At 61.3% G+C, this 21,194-nt stretch overlaps 6 protein-coding genes across 7 annotated transcripts; all 6 read left to right on the top strand.

The window, feature by feature from the left end:
- Positions 1 to 499: 499 nt before the first annotated feature.
- Positions 500 to 1,306, top strand: LDBPK_060580 (deoxyuridine triphosphatase, putative; the record flags this gene model as incomplete). Its single annotated transcript, XM_003858316.1, has 1 exon — positions 500 to 1,306. The coding sequence occupies one exon, from the start codon at positions 500 to 502 to the stop codon at positions 1,304 to 1,306; it is 807 nt and encodes a 268-aa protein (XP_003858364.1).
- A 1,386-nt stretch (positions 1,307 to 2,692) lies between these two features.
- On the top strand, positions 2,693 to 3,130 carry LDBPK_060590 (60S ribosomal protein L23a, putative; the record flags this gene model as incomplete). Of its 2 annotated transcripts, none has more annotated exons than XM_024473485.1 (1): positions 2,693 to 3,130. In XM_024473485.1, one exon carries the CDS (start codon positions 2,693 to 2,695, stop codon positions 3,128 to 3,130), a length of 438 nt encoding a protein of 145 aa, XP_024329219.1. Both variants share the same exon structure in this region, with proteins under 2 accessions (XP_024329219.1, XP_003858365.1).
- A 1,658-nt stretch (positions 3,131 to 4,788) lies between these two features.
- On the top strand, positions 4,789 to 9,315 carry LDBPK_060610 (hypothetical protein, conserved; the record flags this gene model as incomplete). Its single annotated transcript, XM_003858319.1, has 1 exon — positions 4,789 to 9,315. One exon carries the CDS (start codon positions 4,789 to 4,791, stop codon positions 9,313 to 9,315), a length of 4,527 nt encoding a protein of 1,508 aa, XP_003858367.1.
- Positions 9,316 to 10,187: 872 nt separating this feature from the next.
- On the top strand, positions 10,188 to 14,288 carry LDBPK_060620 (hypothetical protein, conserved; the record flags this gene model as incomplete). Its single annotated transcript, XM_003858320.1, has 1 exon — positions 10,188 to 14,288. One exon carries the CDS (start codon positions 10,188 to 10,190, stop codon positions 14,286 to 14,288), a length of 4,101 nt encoding a protein of 1,366 aa, XP_003858368.1.
- Positions 14,289 to 15,516: 1,228 nt separating this feature from the next.
- On the top strand, positions 15,517 to 16,437 carry LDBPK_060630 (carbonic anhydrase family protein, putative; the record flags this gene model as incomplete). Its single annotated transcript, XM_003858321.1, has 1 exon — positions 15,517 to 16,437. One exon carries the CDS (start codon positions 15,517 to 15,519, stop codon positions 16,435 to 16,437), a length of 921 nt encoding a protein of 306 aa, XP_003858369.1.
- Positions 16,438 to 18,161: 1,724 nt separating this feature from the next.
- On the top strand, positions 18,162 to 21,194 carry LDBPK_060640 (hypothetical protein, conserved; the record flags this gene model as incomplete). Its single annotated transcript, XM_003858322.1, has 1 exon — positions 18,162 to 21,194. One exon carries the CDS (start codon positions 18,162 to 18,164, stop codon positions 21,192 to 21,194), a length of 3,033 nt encoding a protein of 1,010 aa, XP_003858370.1.

A 21,194-nucleotide genomic window follows, 5' to 3' on the forward strand; every position in this document is an offset into this window, starting at 1 on the left:
CGCCGCGCGGCGGCCGCCGCCCCTCCCAGCCCGCCCGGGAGGCCCCCCCCCCTCTCAGCGGGGCGAGGAGGAGAGCGCCGCGCCGCCGAAACGATGGCGGCAGCGCCAGGCGGCAAACACAGCGACGCCGCAGATCGCGCCGTCGAGGTGCCTCGCCGTTGTGTTGGTAGTTTTGTTTTTGTGGCGGCTTCAAACAAAAAGGAATACGAAGAAGTTTGCCAGGTGCGTGTTGCCGAAGCGACAGACATCACCTAATGTTTATTTCTTCTCGATCTAACCGTGGCCACTCCCGACTGTGGAGTATGTGCTCCGCTGTTTGATGCATTTTCTTTGTTCTCTTGCTGGTAGCATGCACTCCCTCTCGCTCCACAAGCTGCTTACTGGTTCCTTTTAACCCCTGTTCCTTCTTCTTCTCGGGCCACCCTTAAAGTTCAGATCTCCTACTTGCTCTCTCACAATAGAAGCATCAAACTACTGCACTCAAAAAGGGCGAAAGATGATGAAGCGCGCTCGCAGCGCCAATATTCCAGGTGCGATTCTGCACTCTTTGGCAGAGCTGCAGGATGGCCTGAACGCGATGATCGACCCTTCCTGGCGCGCTGCTCGCTCGCTGGACAATTGGGCTCTAGCCATCACGATGGAGTCCACGGAGCTGCTGGACTCCTATCCGTGGAAGTGGTGGAAGAACGTCAACGCTACGCCTGATTTGGCCAACGTTAGGATTGAACTGGTCGACATCTTTCACTTCTCCCTTTCCGGTGCTATGCAAATGCGCTCTACCCCGGACGATGAGATTCCCGCCGCTTTTCTCAAGCCTCTGAAGGAGGTCATGACAACTTTTCTGCCGGCGAAGGAGTGCACGAGCGACCCGTACGGCTTTGTGTTCTTTCCCCTCACTGATACGCAGAACGCCATTGCGAGCTTTCGTAACGTCATTCAGCTCGCAAACGCCTATCGCTTCGATGTCATCATAGAGAGCATCATATACGCCGCTGAGGACCTGGGGTTCAACTTGGTGGCGTACTATATTGCAAAACACACTCTGAACTGCATTCGCCAGCTGAGTGGCTACAAAGACGGCTCTTACGTGAAGGTGAACAATGGTGTTGAGGACAATGCACTTCTGCACGGCTGCATCAAAGACGTCTCCCTCGAGGAAGTTCTCGACGCCGACAAGTATGTCCAGGCGTGGAACAGCATCATGGCTAACGTTTACGAGGCTTTTCAGGTTAAGGAGTCTGACCGAAAGGATGCGGAGCGCTGGTTTGCCCTCGCGAAGGAAAATCGGCTGGCAATCAAGGCATAAAACTATTCTTCCCAAATCCTCTCATGTGAAAGGATCGACTTTTTTTTTCTGTTTGACTACCAAGCTTCAGACAGTCAATTTGTAGACATGCGTTTTCTACCGACATTCCTTTTGCGCCTTTAGGGGGGGGGGAGCTCATCGAGGAGGTAAGGGCTTCTTTTTTTTTCTCCTCTCTTTTTTCGTCTCTTCGATGTCTTGTTTTCGCCATGAGCATGGCCATCATCGAGGATCTTTCTCCTGAGAGGGTCAGAGGATCTCATCGATATGGAGTGAAGATGCTTACCGCTTTTCGTCTCTGTTTCACTCATCCATGCCCATTTTCTTTGCTATATATATATATATACATATATATATATATGTATATATATGTATGTACATATATAAAGACATAGAATTTTATAAAAGAAGGAGGGAAGCGAAAAGAAAAATGAGCGAGGTAGTCGAACGACCGTGCCCTTCGCAACAACAACAGAAAAAAAACCATGAAACTCAACACTGTGAAAAGGAGAGATCTGATTTTTTCGTTTTTTTTTTCGCACAATCTTCACCCACATGCTTGGCACGCTGGAAGGGTGTTTTCAAAACGTGTGATTCGGTTTGGGGGATTCTGCCTCAACGGCGTGATCTCCCTGTCTGCGGTCACAACATCGTGAGGGCAAACCCAACCGGATGTTTTTCCCTCTTTTAACTACGCTATTTCTCGCCCAATACCTGTGCACCAGCCGATTGCAGCTCAGACCTCACACCGGGTGTTTCAAACTCAGCAGCCCGTTGCGAGCTAACTGGATATCTAACAGAAATACCTTGCAGCTGGATTGATTCTCAGTTTTTTCCTCACAGGAGCAGATTCAGTGGGAATACCTTGAAGGCTTGTTAGCTCTCCGTGCTCGGCAAACTCACAGAGTGTGGGTGATGCTTCAAACAACATCTGCGTTCGACCAAAAAGCAATCAGTTTGCTTAGACGAATATGCTGAGTCTGCTCTCCCCCTTTTGTTCGAGAGTCTGCTTGGGCCCCTCATGGCAGAAAAGAATGCATCAATAAGGTCGCCTGATTTTGCTTGCGACGTGGGCCCCGATATGTTGTCGGTTATGCAAACAAGAAGGAGGCACTTGAAGGAAAGTCGAAGCCCTTCGATTTGCTGAGTCTCTCACTAGCGTTTTCGCATCAACGGTCCAATACGAAAAACAATGCCTGTGCCACGCATGAGTGTACTGCACTTGCCTGTATGCTATTGTCTGTATCTGGGCCCCACTTTCCTTTTCTCCTGCCCTCTCTCTTTTCCCTCAACACCTTTTTCGCTTGGGCGTCTCACATCATTTCAAAAACGGCTTCTCGCTGAATCGAATTTCGCGTGCTCATTTCACAGCAAACATTCATTTTCATCATGCCTCTTGCTCAGAAGACCGCCAAGAAGGCCGCGCCGAAGGATGCGAAGGCGACCAAGGTCGTCAAGGTGACGAAACGCAAGTCGTACACCCGCCCCCAGTTTCGCCGCCCTCACACCTACCGCAAGCCGGCAATGGCAAAGCCGAGCAACCGCGTGACCGTGGAGTCGAAGGATATTGCGGCCTTCAGTGTGATCCGCTACCCGCTGACGACAGACAAGGCGATGAAGAAGATTGAGGAGAACAACACCCTGACCTTCATCGTTGATTCCCGCGCCAACAAGACTGAGATCAAGAAGGCGATGCGCAAGCTGTACCAGGTCAAGGCCGTGAAGGTCAACACCCTGATCCGCCCGGATGGTCTGAAGAAGGCGTACATCCGCCTGTCTGCGGCCCACGATGCTCTGGACACCGCCAACAAGATCGGTCTCGTCTAAGCATGTTAGCTGACACTTCTTCCATGGACAAAGTTTCGAGATGACTTGAGGTATCTCTCCCTCTCTCTCTGCGCCTTGCCTCGGACTCACCACTTACTTTGCTGCGAGAAGCTCTGGATGCGCCGTGGCCCTCTTTTTCATTTTCTCAGTTCCTGCGCCTTTACGAAAAAAAAAAAGAAAAGTGAAAGAAAGTAGTCAGCGCTGTGAAGCCGGAGGAGAGCCGGAGCACTTTGATTGCGGGAGGAAAGGGGACAGCCAAATCTCTTCTTTCAAGCGTCACGCTTCGCCGCCACTTTTCCATCTCTTCAAGCGCTGGCGAGACGCCATCTCGCGACGTTCTATCCCTGCTTCGCCTCCCGATAGGAATGAGCTGAGGAAAAAGGGCGCTATGAACGTCCCACCCCTGCTTGCGTTGCTGCCTTCGGCACTGCAGCAGCAGGAGAGCTATCGTCTGCCAGCGGCTTGAGGAGAGGCAAACATTTTTGCGATTTTTTCTGTAATGGGTGCCGTTATGCAGCCCCGCACATCACTTTCACGCATTTGTTTCCATCACCTTCCCGTTGACCGTTCCCGTCTTGCTCTCTCTCCCTCTCCCTCTCCCTCTCCCTCTCTCTCCATCTTTTGATCTGACACATATTCTTTCTTGATTTTACTGCGTGGGCGCACCCTCTTGCACCCACTCGCATCTGCCCTCTATGATTCCTCGTTATATATTATATATATATATATGTTTGATTTTTTGCGGCTTGGAAAATAAATCAACACATACTCGGACATTGCTCTTTTCGTCTCGTGCACGCGAGCATCATGTAAAGCTAACCACGTACTCATCTCTTGGAAGAGGGGAAGAGGAAGCATACACCTTCCACAACGAGAGCCTCGCATTCGTTGTCGGCGATATTATTCCCTCTCCACGGAAACTGTTTGCCTGTCTCGTAGTGACTTCTCCCTACCCTCGCTTGCCTGTTGTGTGCACAGCTTTGAGTCAGCGTTCGCCGTGTAAAAGGGAGGACGAGGAAGGAGAGAGCGCTTCGGCGGGGATGTCGGACCGCCTCTGCGCCCCGTGTGACGAACGCACACCAAGGCGCGCACTCACGCACCTTCTGCCTTTCCCCTTCTGTCGTGCTTGCGCCTAGATTGGGGCTCGCCATCACAGACTCTCGAAGGGAAAAACAGAAGGCGAGAGGGCGAGAGAGCGACAGGAGGAACGCACCGGCGTTGCCCATTTTGTTTTGCTTTGCCTCTCTTTCTTTTTCTCTTGCTGGACTCGCAGAGTCGATAGAAACCTGCCCCGGCGGCGTGTGTGTGTGTGCGTGGCGACATTGATCATCACGCCGCCTCATTTACGTCCCCGCTCGTCTCTTTCTGGTGTGGCGCCTTTATCGGGTGCCACGGGGGAGCTGATCGCTCCGAGGACTACTCTTCCCCCTCCCCCTCCGAGAGGAGGGCGAGAGAGAGTGTGCCTGAGAGCTGGATAGAAGGCTGCACACACAAGATTGGGGGGGGGGGATCGGCTTGGGGAAGGGAACAGGTGCCGCACCACATCTGTTGTCACCGTCTTTTTCCTTGTTTCGCCCTTTGCTGTCACCCGCCGCGTTCCTTCCGTCTTCCTTTTACTCGCGCGCGCGCTTTGGTGGTCCTTTCCGACGCAGCGCACGATGGACATTAGACGTATTCTGCGCATCCCCGATAGCCGGGGATGTGCACCAGCCGCGCACGGTGATGCACTCAAATCCTATCCTGATAGCTACGTCATGTGCGAGTATCTGAGCTGCTCTTCAGGCATGGGACACTCCTCGCGTGATGATCAGGCGGCCGTAGTGTCTAAGTTGCATGTGCTCGCCTCCAAGTACGCTCAGTTTCAGCGCAGCATCGAAGGCTGCGTCTTCGCCATGAGCAGCGGCATCGCTGCTTCTCTGTGGGGGTCCGCACCTGCGGCACGCCAGGCGTCCTCGCGTTCACCCAGCGAAGGACTCGCGCCTTTCAGTGCTGCTGACAACGGACGAGCGGCAGCTGCGAGCAGGATGGGGGCCATCGCCACATCGGTATCCACTGGATCGACCTCACAGGTGCCAGACTTGGAGTCGTGCTGGATGTCGACCTCTCCGCTTCCCCCGACGGCGGTGCTTGCGGCGCTGTACGGCATGACGCCTCTACATAGGATTTCCTGGAGCGGCAGTGACGGAGGAGGCCCCGATGCCGGCGCCGGGGAGAACGTGGGCACTGTGCCGACTGTGGATGCCAGCAACCTCGGCGAAACTGACTCATCGACGTCTTCGTTCGAGCTTCAGTGGTCGCTCTGTCGATGCGCCACGGACGCGATGGCAGCGCAGGGGCGGTATCAGGTCACTTTCAGGGACGCGTTTGCCATGACGACGGTGGTTGCCCACATGGCGGCCGCTAGCGCTGACGGCGGCAGTAGTTGGCAAGGCTCTACCTCGCTTCTGCCGCCGCCGTCGTCTTCATCGTCAACGTCGTCGTATTCCCTCGCGCAGCAGCTGCGACGGGCCTCTGCCCTGCTCGGTGTGGACAGTGAAGGGCCGCTGCCAGAAGCGTCGGCGGCCGCGGCACCGTCCACCTCGTTGCTGGATTGGCCAGAGGAGTTCTTGTGGAACTTGCTGGTGTCGCTGTTATCCAGTCTCGCGCTTGTGCACAGTGCCGGCCTTCACTTGTTCGGTCAACTGACCGCAGCTGATGTGCTGTGCGTGGCTTGCGCGCCAACACTGCCGCGGCAGCTCGAACAGACGTGGGCTGATGTTGCCGCAGCGACGGCAGCGGCGGCCAGCAAAGAGGATGCGAGGAGGGCAGTGTCCGGCACCGTCTCCAGCAGCAACATTGATGATGATCGTGTGCCGATGCACAAGGAGGAGGATGCCATCTTCCGGCGCTTCTGCTCGACAGCTGTGCCTAGCGTGTTGCTGCCGCAGGCGACCGTCACCGCCGCCACTCCGTGTCATCACGTCTTCTTCGTCCTTCATCCATCGCCGGAGTTGCTGCAACAGCAGGGCGATGGCCGCGCACATGTTCCGCGGCAAAGCGTGCCAAGACTCTCCGCAGCGCAGGAAGCAGAGCAGGCGACACCGGCGCAACAGGCGCAGCACCAGGCGTCGGACTTGGCGAGCGTGGGCCGCTTGATGAGCCTCTTGATGGAGCTGCGAGCGCGGGGGCGCCAGAGTCGCAGCGGGCACGCGGAACCAGCAGCAGCAGCCCCTAGCTCAGAGCTGGCGTTTCTGGTTGGGCGGCTGTGCGAATGTGGTGGGGCGAGCGCGGGCCCTGCAGCGCCAACGCAGAGCCCTACCGCTCTGCAGCTTCTGCAACTCCAGGCGCTGCGGCTGCGCACGGAGTCGTGGTACTACCGCCGCCTGGCCGAGGAAGCGTGCGATCGCCTGCTGCTTGCGCGGCGGCGGCTGGAAAACACAGATGCCACACTGCCGCAACCCTCGTCTGCAACGCTGCCGCACGCGAGGGACACGGACACGAAGGGGCAGAGTCGCGAGGCGCAGCTGGCGGACCGCGAGGCGCAGCTGGCGGAGCGAGAGTCCAAGTTAAATGTCTTGCTGGGGCTCTACGAGCTCACGCATGAGCACTTGGACGCGCTCAAGCTGCCGCAGCTGCCCCCAGCTCAAGGGGGGACAAAGTTGGTAACGCTTTCGTCAGCGTTACCATCGGATGCAGCGGCAGCAGCGGCGGTCGATGCCTCGGCAACTTCGACGGCGCGCAACGGGAGTACTCGCGGCGCTGACAGCGTTGAGGCAGAGCAGCGAATGGCGTCGCAGGTGCCACAAGGGGACTCGCTAGACCGCCTGCTAATTCAAACTCTACTCCAGCAGCAGCACCAGCTAGCAGGTTCCGCGGGCGCACTGCTTGCAGGCGTGCCTGCCGCATCCGGAGCGACTCCGGCAGGCGTCCGCGATGGTAGCCATTTGAGTCCCCCAGCCACCACCACGGCGGCCTCCGTTGCTGCTGCCGACGAGTTGCTCGGCTTGTCTCCTCTTGCGTGTCTCACCACCGCGGATGACAGACTGCTCTCGAAAAGCGCTGCTACGCCGTCAGTGGTGGCGGAGACACTGCCAGCGCTCACCACGGATCGCCATGTGGACGTCGAGAGCGTCCCTGGAGGCGGTGTTGCGACACTCACGGCGGCGGCATTGACCGGCCATCACCCCAACAACGAATCCCGCGTTGCCGTGGTGGAGGTAGACCTGGATGCAGCAGAGAATGATGGGCGTGGCATCAGCATGGCAAGCCAAGGGAGCGCAAGTCCGACGGCGATTCACGCTACACTTGCTGGAGGATTCGAAACACGCGCGGCGTGGGGGTGGGCGCCAACGACGACGTCCCCGTCTGCGTCGCTCTCGGTTTCAGCTGCCGCTACGCTTCAGCAGGGGGCTCATGGCTCGCCACTGCCGACCTCCCAGCAGCAACGACAGCAGCGACAACTTTTCTCGCCCCCGCTGCACGCCTCCCCGTGCCAAGACATGGAGACTCCCATGCGCTCCCCTGCGCTACCCAACATGGGCTACGTGGGGGGTGCAGCCGGCGGTGCCGTGGCTTCCCCTGGCGCAGGCTTCAACGGTGGCGGTGGTCGTAGCCACAGCAAGTACAGCGCGCTGTCGCTACTGCGCACGCCTCCGTCGGCCCGCCGCGCTGGCACGGGGCCGGGAGCTGCTGCCGATGCTGCAGTAGCCACAGCAGCGACCAGGGCCGCGCCTTCCTTCTTCCGTTCTCAATCGTTGCACTCGCCAGACAGCTATCGCTCCTCCACTAGACCGCATAACGCTGCCACGGTCGATGCCTCGGCCAGCGCCGCTGCGGCGTCTTCTCCACATGACACGGCGGAACGTTTCCTTCCGCAGCCGCGCCAGCAGCGACGCCGATCAAGCTCTCGTGGTAACACCAGCAATAACAGCGGCGGCGCGTACACGGCTACCTTGGGTGGCCGCTCACCACGCACGGAGGACCATCGCCAGCACAAGGATGGTGTCGCTGCATCATGGGCGCATCAGCAGTTGACAACGCTGGAGGAGATGCAGACGGCGCTGAGAGCGCAACAGTCATCAACGCCGCGTAGTCGTGCGTTAGCCGCGGCGGCGATCCGCAGCCGCAGTGCAGACATGGCGGCGCCTCCGCGCATGCAGTCCCCGGCGACCCCACCGCTTGCGCCGCGCGCTGCACCGCGGCTGTATTCCTCGTCCACGCTCGCATCCTCGGATGTGACACCGGTACGCGGCACAACGCCATCGTACTACGGTGATGACTCCGCAGAGATGTTCCGCGTGGAGAGCGCTCACATGCGCAGCAGTGACAACCGCAGCGGAGTCCGCCGTGGTGATGACTGGGGCGGTTCCGTTGGCGCGTCTCGCGACTTTGGTGGGGTCGTCATTGCTGAACCTCCTCGGGTGCTGTTGTCCTTCACTCCTCCGTACAACACGCCGCCGACGTCGTCGCCTTACATCTACCAGGCCTCCACAGCGACGACGACGGCCGCTGAAAGTGGTGCGAGCCTCGCCTACGCAGCTACTGGACCCTCAGCAGCACGAGATGGTGCCGCCGGGCAGCATACACCACCGCAAATGCAGAAGCCTACCGCAACGGCGCTGTATCGGAGTGCGCCACAGGAGCCCGCCTCCTCTTTCTCGCCGCAGATGCTGGCGAAGTTTGTTGGCAGTGAGACCGCCGCAGCCACCAGACGAGGCAACAACAGCCGCAGCGGCGCCCCGAATGCCTTTCACGCATCTGCCCCGTCAGCGCGCGGGGCTTCAGCACGTGGCAACGGCGCAGCTAACCTGCACCAGCGCAGTCCGCCACATCACGCGACCTCGTCTCCCGCCATAGTGTCTACGGTGAGGGCGGCGGCATCCGCTTTCGGTGTCTCCGCTGGGATATCTGCTCAAGGTACGGGTGGCAGAGGCTCTCACCGCTCTCTTAGCTCACGAACGGCGTCCGCAAACGCCACCGGACACAGCGCAGGTGGCACGGTCGCTCGAGGGACCACAGTGAGCACCTCTAGCGGTCGCGCCAGCGGTGGCCATGGCGGTGGCGGTGGTGGACCACTGCAGCGGTTTGGCGATGCCTATTCTCCGTCACCTTCGTCGGCATCCTTCGTCCATGCCGGCGCCTCGCGTACGAGTTCCACGACGGCGGTGGAGCTGCTGCGGCGACTGCGCGCCAACACAGGGGCGTGATGGAGAGAAGCGTGGGTGGGCCTGCGTGTACGCTGCCGCTGGCACGTACAGCATACACGTACCTAGCCAAACGGAGGCCGAGTTTACCCCGAGTAACGTGCAACGCGTAGCGCATGGGCACACGCCCGCTCGCTTGGGTAGCGTGTTGAGAGTTGTTCAAGTGGTGAGACGAGTTGGCCGCGGGGAGGGAGAGGGTTTGGGACTCCGTCGATGACGGCAGCTAGCCTGTAACGGCGGCCGCCACCTTTCGACCCCCCTCTCCCTGCCTCCTGCCTTTCTCTCTCGCCCTTTGTGACTATGCCCCCCTCCTCCCTCCCCACGTCATCGCTGCCTCCTCCTCCCCATCTCTCCCATCTTTCCGCCGGACCACTACCACCGGCTTTCATCCTCCCTCACCTCACGGCGCACCGCAGCGAGACACGCACACGCACGCATAGGCGTACACCATTCGACAGACTTGCATCAAGACAGATCCGCGTACCCCACGCAAGGCGCGCATCACTGAAACTGCTGCTGCGTGCGGTGTGGGCGAGGAGAGGAACACAAGCGCGTCGATCCGCGGTAGCAGTACTGTGTGCATCCGCCTTTCGTGTTGCCGACCAGGCGGACTTCCTCTTCATCGTAGCACACACGCACACATGCAGGAGCAGTATGTGCGCAAGGCGTGTGTGACCATTGCTAGCCAGATCATCCTTGTGACGGCTGGCGATGGCACCAAGCACACGAATACCAGCACAGGCAACAACAACAACAGCGTGGTGGCAGCGACGCGCGTGGCTACCACTCACCCTTCAACGACATCAGCGGAGACCAAGGCCGTCACTGGTCTTGATGATCTGCAACGCGCCTGCGACGCGGTGGTGCGGCACGCCATGACGCTCTACCGGCTGTGTCGCCGCCCCGGTGGAAGCACCATCGACATCGTTTCCGTTGGCACGAGCAGCGGTGGCAGCGGCGCCGGGGCGGCGAGTGCGACCGAGGAGGCCGCGTATTGCGTCTGCGCGGCAGTCATGGCGCTGGAGCCGAATCTGTGGGCGTCTCTGGTGCGACGAGCGCAGCTGCTGCGCCCACGCAAACCGAGCTTTCTCTTCGTCGCCCCTGTCGCTGTCCCACCGGTCGTGGTGAAGGACGTGGTGCGTTTTTTTGGGCGTAGTCGCCATCTAATGCGCTCCACCGCAGCACCTACAGTGCTCGTAGGTGGCATCCCCACTAGGGCAGCAGCAAGCACTGGCGCCGCAACGTCGTCCTTGGCTTGCACAGGGGTGGTAAGGGCACCGGCACCAGCCGCTTCCGCATCCGCTTCGCCCTTTTCCACCACCACTTCCACCACCAGCACCGCAGCCACCGCTACCGCGACCTTTGGACTGCCGGCCCGGCAGGCGGAGGCTGTTGCTGCATGTTTCTTCTTCAAGACCATGTCGGCAGCGGAGAGACTGCGACGTAGTGACGTCTTTGAGGTGCACGCTCGGCTACCCGATGCAAGTCGCGCTGTGGGAGCGTCGGACAAAGCAAATACGCTCACGACGGCAGCAGCACTCGACAGCACTCCGGTGGGCGCGCCCGCCGTGGATGAAAGGGGTGGCGTCGTCGTTTCGTCTTCTCTGCAAAAACTCACCGGTGCGGTAACGGTTGCCACGGCTACGAGCGCGCAGGAGCTGACTGCAGGCCCGGGGAAAGGAGGGCGCCGGTCCGGGCTTCGAGCAATGGCACGTGACGCTGCTGCTCCGGGTGACACCGATCGCTCCTTGCACACACGTCCGACACGATCAGCGGCTTCACTGCTGCCGTCGCACTTGCCTGCTGCATCGATGCTGTTCAACGACGGTTTGGGTGGCTGGGGTGGCCAGCAGGTAGCTGGCAGCACTCGCACGAATCCCTTGCTGCTCTCGAGTACGCGCAGACCCGGCTGCGTGGACGGCGCTGAGGATGACGCCGGGATCGGTGGCTGGCCAAGCGGGATCAGCAGTGAGAGCAGCTCGCAGAGTCGGGGCTCGAGCCCAGGCGACGGCGACATCGGCACGGGAAAGGCCCAGGGTCGCCATCCGTTGGCCGTCAAGGGCGATTCTGCACACGACCGGCAAGCGGCCGACACCGCTGCCGTGCTTACGCGACTGTACGCGTTGGCACTATCGGCAGAGGACCCAGCCGCTGATGTGCCTCTGAATGCCGAGGCCGCCACACAGCAGCAGCAGCAGAACAGTTGTGGCAGCGACCAACATCGGGTCGGCGATGCGGCCGCCTTGTCAATCGGCACTCACACCCTCTTCTCAGCCGCTGTTCCCCCAGCCATGCTCTCATCGGGCAGCGGGCTGAATCTTGTCGCACTCGGCGCCTCCGTCACGTACGCATGTGATGCGCTGCACTGGGGTCGACTCCAGATGATGGTGCGGTACCCGCTGCTGTTTCGGGCCATTCCAGCTCCTGCCGAGACGAGCACCACTATCGCGCTCGCAGGCGGTGGTGAGGCACTCACGGTGGAAGCGATGGCACGCATGAGTGGCACCTTAGGTATGGCTCGCACCGCCGCCACCGTTTTCTCGCCGGCTTCAGAAACGCCGCCTGACTCGACTGCAGGCAACTGCGACGCGACGCCTCCCTCCTCTGCTTCTCTTCTCGCCTACATGTCGTCTCTGTATGGTGCTGCCGGCTCCATCTTCAGCCCGGCGCGTCTGCGCACGTCATCACCGCCGCTGCTCCTCCCTCCTTCACCGAGCCTCGTCACGGATGGCTTCTTGTTTACTCGGCTGCTGATCTGCAGTGCGTGGCTTCTCGTCTACGCTGACGGTCTCTTTGGCAGCGACGACAGCGTAGCGAGTGTGGAACCGACCCAGTCTGTCACTAGCGGCAGAGGCCGCGGTGGCGGCGCCTGGCCACGAGTACGCCCCACCCCAGCCGTGCAGGCCATCGTCGCCTACTGCGTTGCAGTCGTCCGCGAGGCTCGTGAGATGAGCGCTGGCGTTACCGCCGCTGCCCGCTCAGGTCACGGCAGCCTCAACGGCACTGTTTGCTGCCCCGTGTGCGATGACCTGGTCAAGGAGAAGCAGCCGGTGCTGTGGTGGTCAACGCTGTGTGATGACCGCGCTTCATGGCGAGCGCAAGTTCGCTCTGTGCTGGAGAACAGCAGCACCGACGGCGATGAGGCGGAGATTGCGGCGGCTCTGACAGATCATCTCGCCTGCGAAGGACGTGGCCGCCGATATGCGACACCGTTGCTGAGTGGCTCTGAAGGGGCGCCGTGCCGAGTAACCGCGCTGCAGCAGCGCTGGGGGGCGTACATAATGCGGGCCGATACTTCGGCGACCGATTACCGCTCCGCCGCCGCCACTTCTGTCACACGCAGTGGCGCCGAGGATACATCCGTTAGGGTTGACGCTGTGGAGGCTGATGCGGACTTGCAAACGGGCGGCGCCGCCGCTGACGCCCGTGGCACAGCTGGTGACAGCGCGAAAGAGGCGGCAGCGTCAGCGGAGGCGCTGTGGACGGCGCTCACGCAGCGCATCGCAGCCGCCACGGACTTCTGTGTCTTTCTCTCGGCGCACCCGACCGAGTCCGCCGCCTCTGATTCTCCTGCGGCAGCATCAGTGACCAGTGGCCGCCCGAAGCGTCCTCGAGCCGAGTACGACAAGGACGCGGCATCCCGAACACTTCTCCGCCATCGGAGGCAGGATAGGCACCACCGTGGTGAGCGCGCAGTCGGCTCTGACGACAGCGACGACAGTGAGTGGGGCGATGAAAACGGTACTCGCGCCGACAAAGCCTCGCGTGCCGGCGTCGCGCTGCGGGGGAGCCGACACGCTGTCGAGGAGGCCGAGGAGTGGAGCCGGCTGCTGTGCCGGTGCGGCTGGGCGAACGCGGCCCCACCGTCTGGCGCGACCTCCCTGCGCGTGTACGAGGAGTGGGCATCGTCATTGTTCTTGCCGTCTGCCATCCCGACACCTCAGCAAGCGGCCACGCTGCGTCGCCGACTTTCGCGCTACAGCCTCGAGGAAGTTGTGCGTAAGCTAGTGCTTGGCCGTGGAGGCAGCTGGGATCGCTATGCGCGGCTACTGTTTGGCGACGACGTGCGCACCGATTCCACCGCATCACCGTTCTGTCCACCACCAGCCATGGAAGTAGGTGCTGCTGAAACGAACGACGCTCCTGCGCAGCCGATGGCACAATCACCAGCGTCACATTCCAGTCCGCGGCCAAGGGCGCCGTCTCTCTCGCTATTAGAAGAGGCAGTGCCAGACACGGAAGGCGTGCACGTACCACACATGCATGTGAACCCGCGTGCTACGCAGATATCGCCTCCCCCGCGGCAGCTGATAGCCGCAGCGCAATCAACTCCGCACTGTTCTTCAGGCCTCGCGCTATCCCCACCGTTGCCCTCCGACGCAGCCCCTGCCAACGCGGACGCCGACGCGAACCACGCCGTTGCTGCGGAGCGGTGGGCAGCAACGCCAGTCGGTAAGGGAAAGGTGCCGTCCATCCCGCTGCTCGTCTCGCCGCTGACGCGGCAGCACCAGATGAGGGCTGTTTTGGGTGCTGCTGCAGCATCACCACCACGGCTGCCGTCGCCGGCAGATGCGGTTGATCGCGCGACAAGCGTGGTGCCCGAGTGCGTTTCCGATGCCGACGCGGCACCTGCGCGGCGGACGGATGCATCGGCGAGAACGTCTCTCTCTGTGCCTCTAGAGCAGCTTCGTGCTCAGCAGGCTGCTTTGTACGACTTGCTGCGCTTCCGGCCACGCCTGCCGCCGTTGCGAGAGGAGGACGCCGTGCTGGAGTGCGCCTCGTGCTTCTCGCTCTTCCACCAGGAGTGCATTGCGCCGGTGCAGCGGAACTTTATGGGGCAGACATTCCTCTGCCACACATGCCGATTGCGATGGGCGCGGCCCTACGTGGCAGGATGTGGGCTCGCGCACCAAGCACCAGAGCAACACCACGACCCTGAGGTGGCAGGTGGCCGCTGTGCAGCTGATCGGCCTTGAAGCCTCGGTGAGGAGGGAGGCACCGCTCGCGATGCTTCGTGAAGCGACGTGCTTCACTAGGAGTTGTTCTGCAGCGCAGAGGTGCATCTGCTGTGCCTCACTTGCCTTTTCACACACGCACACGCATATATATATATATATATGTGTGTGTGTGTGTGTGTGCGTGTGCCTGAGTGTGTTGTGCGCCAGCCAGATGACAGCCGCCACTGCTTCATGGACAGCTGCTCGGTGATACATTCTGAGCGGAGCTGCTTCCCTCCATTGTATTAGTCCAGCTACCCCTTCCCGTCGGCTTCTCTTCATGTGCTGCTGCTTGCCGACGGTTGTGTGCGCGCCGCGTACGACTCTGTGTGCTGCATCTTGGCGCCCGCGCACGCACACAGCGCAGCTCTGCTGCTTTGCTTCGCGGGCCCTCCCGGTTTCCCACTGCTGCAGTCCGGGCCATCACCGTTCTGCCCGATTTCTCCGGCTCTCTCGCACCGTTTCTTGCCATTTTGGACCCGTGTATGTGTCCGCGCATGTGCTTGGTGGCGCGCCTAGTTCCGATGGGCACTCCACACAGCTGCACCCTCCGTCACGCACACTATCTGCCATACATGCGCGTCCCTGTGGATTAGTATCATTATTCACCGACGCACTGCTAGCAGCCGGCATCCGGCCTACACGCACACACAGACATGCTCGGACCTTCGCCACGCGCGCATTGCGGCTCACTGCTGTTCTAGACGCCCCGAATACATCTCGCACGACACACACACACACACACGCGCGCAGACGTTGACTGCTCTCGGCTTACACTGCTCTCCCTTCTCCACTTCCCGACTCCTCTGTTATCACCTCGCAGGTGCTGCTGCTTTCCTGTGCCTGTTTCCTCTCCGTCTGGCCGTCAACACTCTCGTTTCGTGTGGGGGAGCATCACCTTCCTTTCGGTCTGCCGCGACGCGACTGCACACGCTTTATACGAACACCCGCACGAACTCTTGAGCACATGCTCGCTAAGCCTCTCGGCTTGGGTTCCGGGGGCGCGCTGCGTCGCACTGCCGGCGCCGCGGCTGGGGTCGTTTCGATGCTCCCATCGGCGGCGGCTGTCGTCGAGTCGCGTCGCACGCACTCCAAGGTGACGCATCCACCGTATCCTTCTCCCCACCAGAACGATCGTGCACGCCAAGCTTCCGCAGGGCTGTCGCCGAGCAGCGACCTCTTTGCTGCGTCACCCTGCAGCGCACCCATGTCGCTGTGCAGCTGCGGCTGCCCGCACCCCACGAAGCCGACGCTTGACGTGCCTTCCATGTACTTCTCCACCACACCGGAGTTGCTGTGCAACCGCAACATGTCGGAACCCTCGGCGAATGCGACTCTCACGAAGGAAAAGCTTGCTAGCCTCGTTGGCGGCCGCCTTGTTCAGTCTGTGCAGCGTGAGCAGCCGCCGCGCGGTAGCGGTATCCAGCCGCTGCTGGACTTCAACAAGCACTGGGCCGGCGAGATCGTGCAGCTGAACCCGGACTACTTTGTGGAGCTTGCGAAGCAGCAGAAGCCGCAGTACCTGTGGATCGGCTGCAGTGACAGCCGCGTGCCCGCCAACGAAATCGTCGGTCTCTACCCCGGCGACATCTTTGTTCACCGTAACATCGCGAACATCGTCTGCAACAGCGACCTCAACGCGCTCGCTGTTATCCAGTACGCAATCGACTGCCTGAAGGTGGAACACGTGATTGTATCGGGGCATTACAAGTGCGGTGGCGTGACAGCCGCCCTGCACGAGGACCGCGTGGGTCTTGCTGATCACTGGATCCTGCACGTGTCGGCAGTGAAGAAGCGCCACTGGCGGCGCATGCTCACTGAGCTTCCCACGCGCAACCACCTCGACGCCCTGTGCGAGCTGAATGTCCTGGCGCAGATGGAGCACGTTGTGGAGACGCACCTGATCCAGCGTGTATGGTCAAGGCAGAACGAAGAGGATGCCGCGGCGAAGCGCGAGAACCGCCCGTCGCAGAACAAGCCCGAGAACGAGGTGGAGATTCATGGCTGGGTATACGGGCTGGAGGATGGCTTGATTCGGCCGCTTCTGACGCTGAACCGCCGGTCAAACGCGGAGAAGGAGCTGCACAACGCCGCTGATGCACTCTTCTGGCGCTACGGGCAGCTGTAGTTGCTCCTTTCCTCCTCTGCGCGTTCGCCTGCCGGCTGCTACGTGACGTGCGATACATGCAGATGGAGAGGCAGGAGGAGGGGGCCGAGGATTGTCCTTGGGGAAGGGGTGATCATGGATGGATGAAGTGGCGAGCTTGCGCGGGGGCAAGGGGGCGCTGAAGGGCAGAGGAAGGCCGCGGAGTCGAAGGTTGCAGCGGTGCTGCACGTAAACGTACAACAGGCTCTCTCTCTTTCCGTTGGCACCGTGCATGTGCACCAAACGCTTACTCGGCGTGGCCCGTTCCCCTCGACGCGCTCGCACAACTCGCCTCTCTGCCTTCGCTTCTTTTTACTTTCGCCCCTGCCCCCTTCGCATGCCCTCTTGCTGTGCGCCTTTCATGAGCCCACCACCTCTGTGGGTGCCTCATCACCTTCCCCTCACCCCTCGGTTGGCGCTCTCTGGCCCTCTAGCATCTCTGAGTGCCTGCACGTATGCTTGCGTGCACGTTCTTGCCCACCCTCTATGGAGCAGCTGACGCCCTCATTTTCGCTGAGGAAGATGATTATCATCTCTGGAAGACGAGGACACAGCCACTGCCAAGGCATGCGCGCGTGTGCGCGGGGGCTTGAGCACAGGGAGGAGGTATGAAGGGTTGAGTGGGGGCAGCTGCGCGAAGCGACGGCCTCTTCTTTCTCGCTCAGCTACCTCTCCCCTTCCCCTTCCTATGCCTGCCGAATGCCGAACTTGCCTCTGGTGTGTGACAGGGTCAGGTGTCTGTGACGTAGGCGGAGGTCCGCGCGATGCATCGCTGCTGATGTCGGCGGTGAGGGCCTGGATGGCGTTGCGTCGGGGCGACCTGCGACCGTGCACACGCCTGCACACCGTCTATGTGATGGGCGAAGTGCCAGCGTGGCTCGAACGCACCCCGCACGGCCCTCACACTGACCACTGGTGGGGGGCAGCCTGAGCGCCACGCCGAGGGGGATGCACCAGGGGTGGCGACCGGCACAATGGGGGAGCGGCTGCGAGGCGACCTGCTCAGCGGGCATGTGGGCTGGGCTCGAGGCAGAGGCGGTGCTGAGACGACTGGGTCGGCGCATTGCTGCCGTGCGCGCGTGCGCCCAGGGCTGCTTGGCACCAGGCGGATGGGGCACCTGTGGCAGGGGTCTGTGGTGGTGCGCGGTGGGCGGAGCGGCATGGCGTGACGTTCGAGCTCGCGTTGCATGGCGGAGAGTGAGCATGCTGGAGGGAACGTGTATGTCGCTCTCTGGCAGGCAATGGGCACATCGTCTCAGCACTCCTCCCCATACTTCCCTGTTGGTGTCTCTCATTCTCTTCAGAATTGTGTTGCCTTCTCCAACTCACGCACCCACACACGGGCATAAGAATAAAATCAGAGAGGACAACCAGCAAACGAGGAAGGCTCTATTTTGCCGTCGTGCAAATTTCCCCCCTTCCATCCCCCCGCTCCGCTGTCGTCCTTCTCGTTATCACCATCGCCGCCATCATCCGCATCATCCGCGGCGGTTCTCCACCTTCTCCCTCATCTCCTCACATTTCTGTGCTGATGCCCCCTTTCGTTCTCTGTTCTTCCGTTTGGCGAGTTCGTGGCGCCCTTCCGACGAGGGTTCTGTCGATTGGCAGCCCTTCCCCTCGCCCTCACACACACACGCGCACGCATCCATCTTCGCCCGCATCGCTCACATATACACACACACACACGCACACCAGAGAGCTTTTCAATGAAGGGCATCGGCCGCCAGTCTTTCCTCGTCGTGTTTGACTTTGACCACACCATTGTCGACTGCAATACGGATGAGGTCATCCCAGCGGCGCTGGGCCGCCGCGACATGCAGCGGCGCATGATGTTGGAGAAGAATCGAATGCAGTGGACGAAGCTGATGGACACCATCATCGCGCCCTTCCACAAGGAGGAGCTGAGGAAGGCGGCGCAGGACAGTGTTACCATCGACCCGAAGATGCCCGAAGTCTTTCAGTATCTGAGAGATGCACAGAAGCAGTACGTCGTCGCGGCGCCTGGGCCGGCGCCACCTGGCGATGCGCGTGCGGCGACAGTGCAGGACAACATGCCGGGTTTTATAGAGATGAACATTGCCAGTGACTCGAACCTTCTGTTCATTGATGCGGCGCTCGATGCGCGCCTCCCGGGTGTGAAGGAGTGCATGTCGCAGATTCACAGCAACCCGTACTACGACCTGACAGCGCCTGGCGTGTCTCAGAGTGCCGGCTTGGACGTTTGCTATGGCGCAGACCGGCCGGCCGGCAGCCTCAACGTGAACGACGAGGCGGACCGTAATGCAATGCACAACCCGGGCATGACGCGCAAGTCGCGCGTGTGCTGGTACGAGCCGCACGGCCACCAGTGTCAGTGCTGCCTCGCCGGCGGAAAGCCGAACATGTGCAAGTCCATTATCATCGAACGTCTACTGCAGACAACGTCGCTCATCGATCCAACTGTCATCTTCATCGGCGATGGCGCGAACGACTACTGCCCCGTGCTGAACGTGCTGCGGCCGCGTGACTACATGTTCGCCCGCCGCGACTTTCCGATCCACCACATCCTCGCCGGTGCGCCGCATCCGGCATCCAGCAAGAACGGCGTCGCCGGCGACGTTGGCGGGTGCTGCCATATTGGCCTGTGGAGGAACGCTGCGGAGCTGCGAGAGCTCTTCCAGCTTGCCATGGAGCACCCTGGCGCACGACTCCCGACGCTCGTGCGGTTCCGCGATGCGGCTGCAAAGGAGTTCCGCTCCGTCACGATGGTAAAACGCATACCTTCCGTGCTGAGGCGTACCTTGGAGGAGCTGCGCAACGCGTCCGCGGCGTCCGAGAAGGGACGCCAGCGTGCCATTGAGCTCATGCGCGCTGTAGAGGCGAACGGCATGGTGCCGCCGCTGCCGGGTCAGGCGTGCGTGCCGGCGTGGCTGCGCAACTACGCATACGTCTCTGAATACGACAACGTCAACGCCACTGATGTGGCACGGCGAGTGAGCCCGCCGGCGGCAAAGGGCAAGGAGCATCTTATTGTGCCGCGCTGGGGTCAGTTGCCGTGGCTGCATGGGGAGATCTACTTTTACCATGTGCTGTGGCAGTGCTTAATGATGCAGGACGTGGCCGAGGGGGCAGCGGAAGAGGATGTGACAGCCGCCGCGGGGACGGCGGCCACCTTCAACGTTGTCACTCAGCACGCCTTGCACAACCCGCTGTTCTCGCAGGAGTGCCGCGTTACGTCGACGCCGGGATTGGTCAGCCCGCCGGCGATCGCGATGCAGAGCGCACGGAACGTGGCGCCGCTGGTGTGCCGGCCTGCCTCGATCGCCGAGAGTGTCGTGGTACGACGCGTGCAGCCCGGCAGCGATCGCCCCGCTAGGCAGGTGCCATACGCGGAGATGGTGCGGCAGCCGAGCGGCTGCGTCATCCCTCCAGCCGCAACGTTCTTCTCCCAATATCGCGACATCTTTGCCCACGAGAAGCACGATGTCTTGATGGACTTCTTGAAAGTACGCGTGGTGCCGATGCTGGCGTGCCAACCATGGGGCGCCGATCGCGACTACGGCGGCATCTTGCTGCGGTGGATGCTCTGGGGCAACGGCATCGACCTCTCTATGTTCACGCTCGATCAGCTGGCCGACTCGCATGGCAAGGCAGCGGGCGGCGAGGACAAGTCACACGCAGGCGATGTGGCGGCGCTGCGGGAGGCCGAGAAGGCTGCGTCCCTGGCGCAGGATGCGAACCTGGTTGGTAACGAGGTGGCCAAGGTGGAGGCCTACCTGCAGCGGCTGCTGGACCCTGGCGACGCATGCAACGGTACTCGTCAGGTGGACGTCGTCATGGACAACGTTGGCGTGGAGTGCATCTCCGACCTGTGCTTTGGTTTGTGGTACGTGAACCAGGCGGCCAAGCTCGGCGCTGCCGCTGCTGCCGGCAACGCGCGTGTCGTGTTTCACGTCAAGCCAATGCCGTACTACGTCTCCGACGTGACGCCGCGCGACTTCGACCTCACACTCGCCGCTTTGGAGGATTCCTACACAAGCGAGGCCTTCGAGCCGGATGCGGCGAGGCGGATGACGCTGAAAGCCGTGCTGGAGCCGTTCATTGCGCAGGTGCGGGACTGCTTCGCGCGTGGCGCCTTCGCTGTCGACGCCGACACCGTGTGGACGCAGCCGTCCGAGTACCGAGACCTGCCGCCGCGTGTGATAAACCTGTACTTCTTTACCCAGTGCGTGTCGGCACCGACTTCTGCTCGTGATGCTGCCACGACGATGGCGGTGTCGGGTGTGGCTGCGGCGCTGGCCGACACGGCCTGCCCTGCCTCCTCGGCGGCCGGGCTCTACCGCATGAACAAGGCGCACGTCCAGGCCCGCAGCGGGTTGGTGCTCTTCAAGGGCGACCTTAACTACCGCCGCCTGGTTGGCGACCGCTACTGGGACCGCACCGACTTTTTGGCGACGCTGGCGAAGGAGGAGAGGCCTGACCTGCGCAAGGCGCCAGAGAGCTACAGCGCACTGGAGCAGTCCATCGTGGCGGAGTTGACGCAGGACACGCCGGCAACCGCGCTGATGGACGCACCGACCTTCGCCGAGGTGATGTCGGCATATTGGCCAACGCAGGTCGTTCCAGTGTGCTCGATCCGTACGATTAAGAGCGAGTGCTGTGTTGGCGTGCCTGGCGACGTGAAGGCGAGGCTGGACCAGGAGCTAGGGCTGCCGTGGCGCGTCAGCGGCAAGTATGGAGAGATTCTCTTTGCTTGCTGA

Source organism: Leishmania donovani, chromosome 6 (assembly GCF_000227135.1).
Source record: "Leishmania donovani BPK282A1 complete genome, chromosome 6".
Taxonomy (NCBI): domain Eukaryota; phylum Euglenozoa; class Kinetoplastea; order Trypanosomatida; family Trypanosomatidae; genus Leishmania; species Leishmania donovani.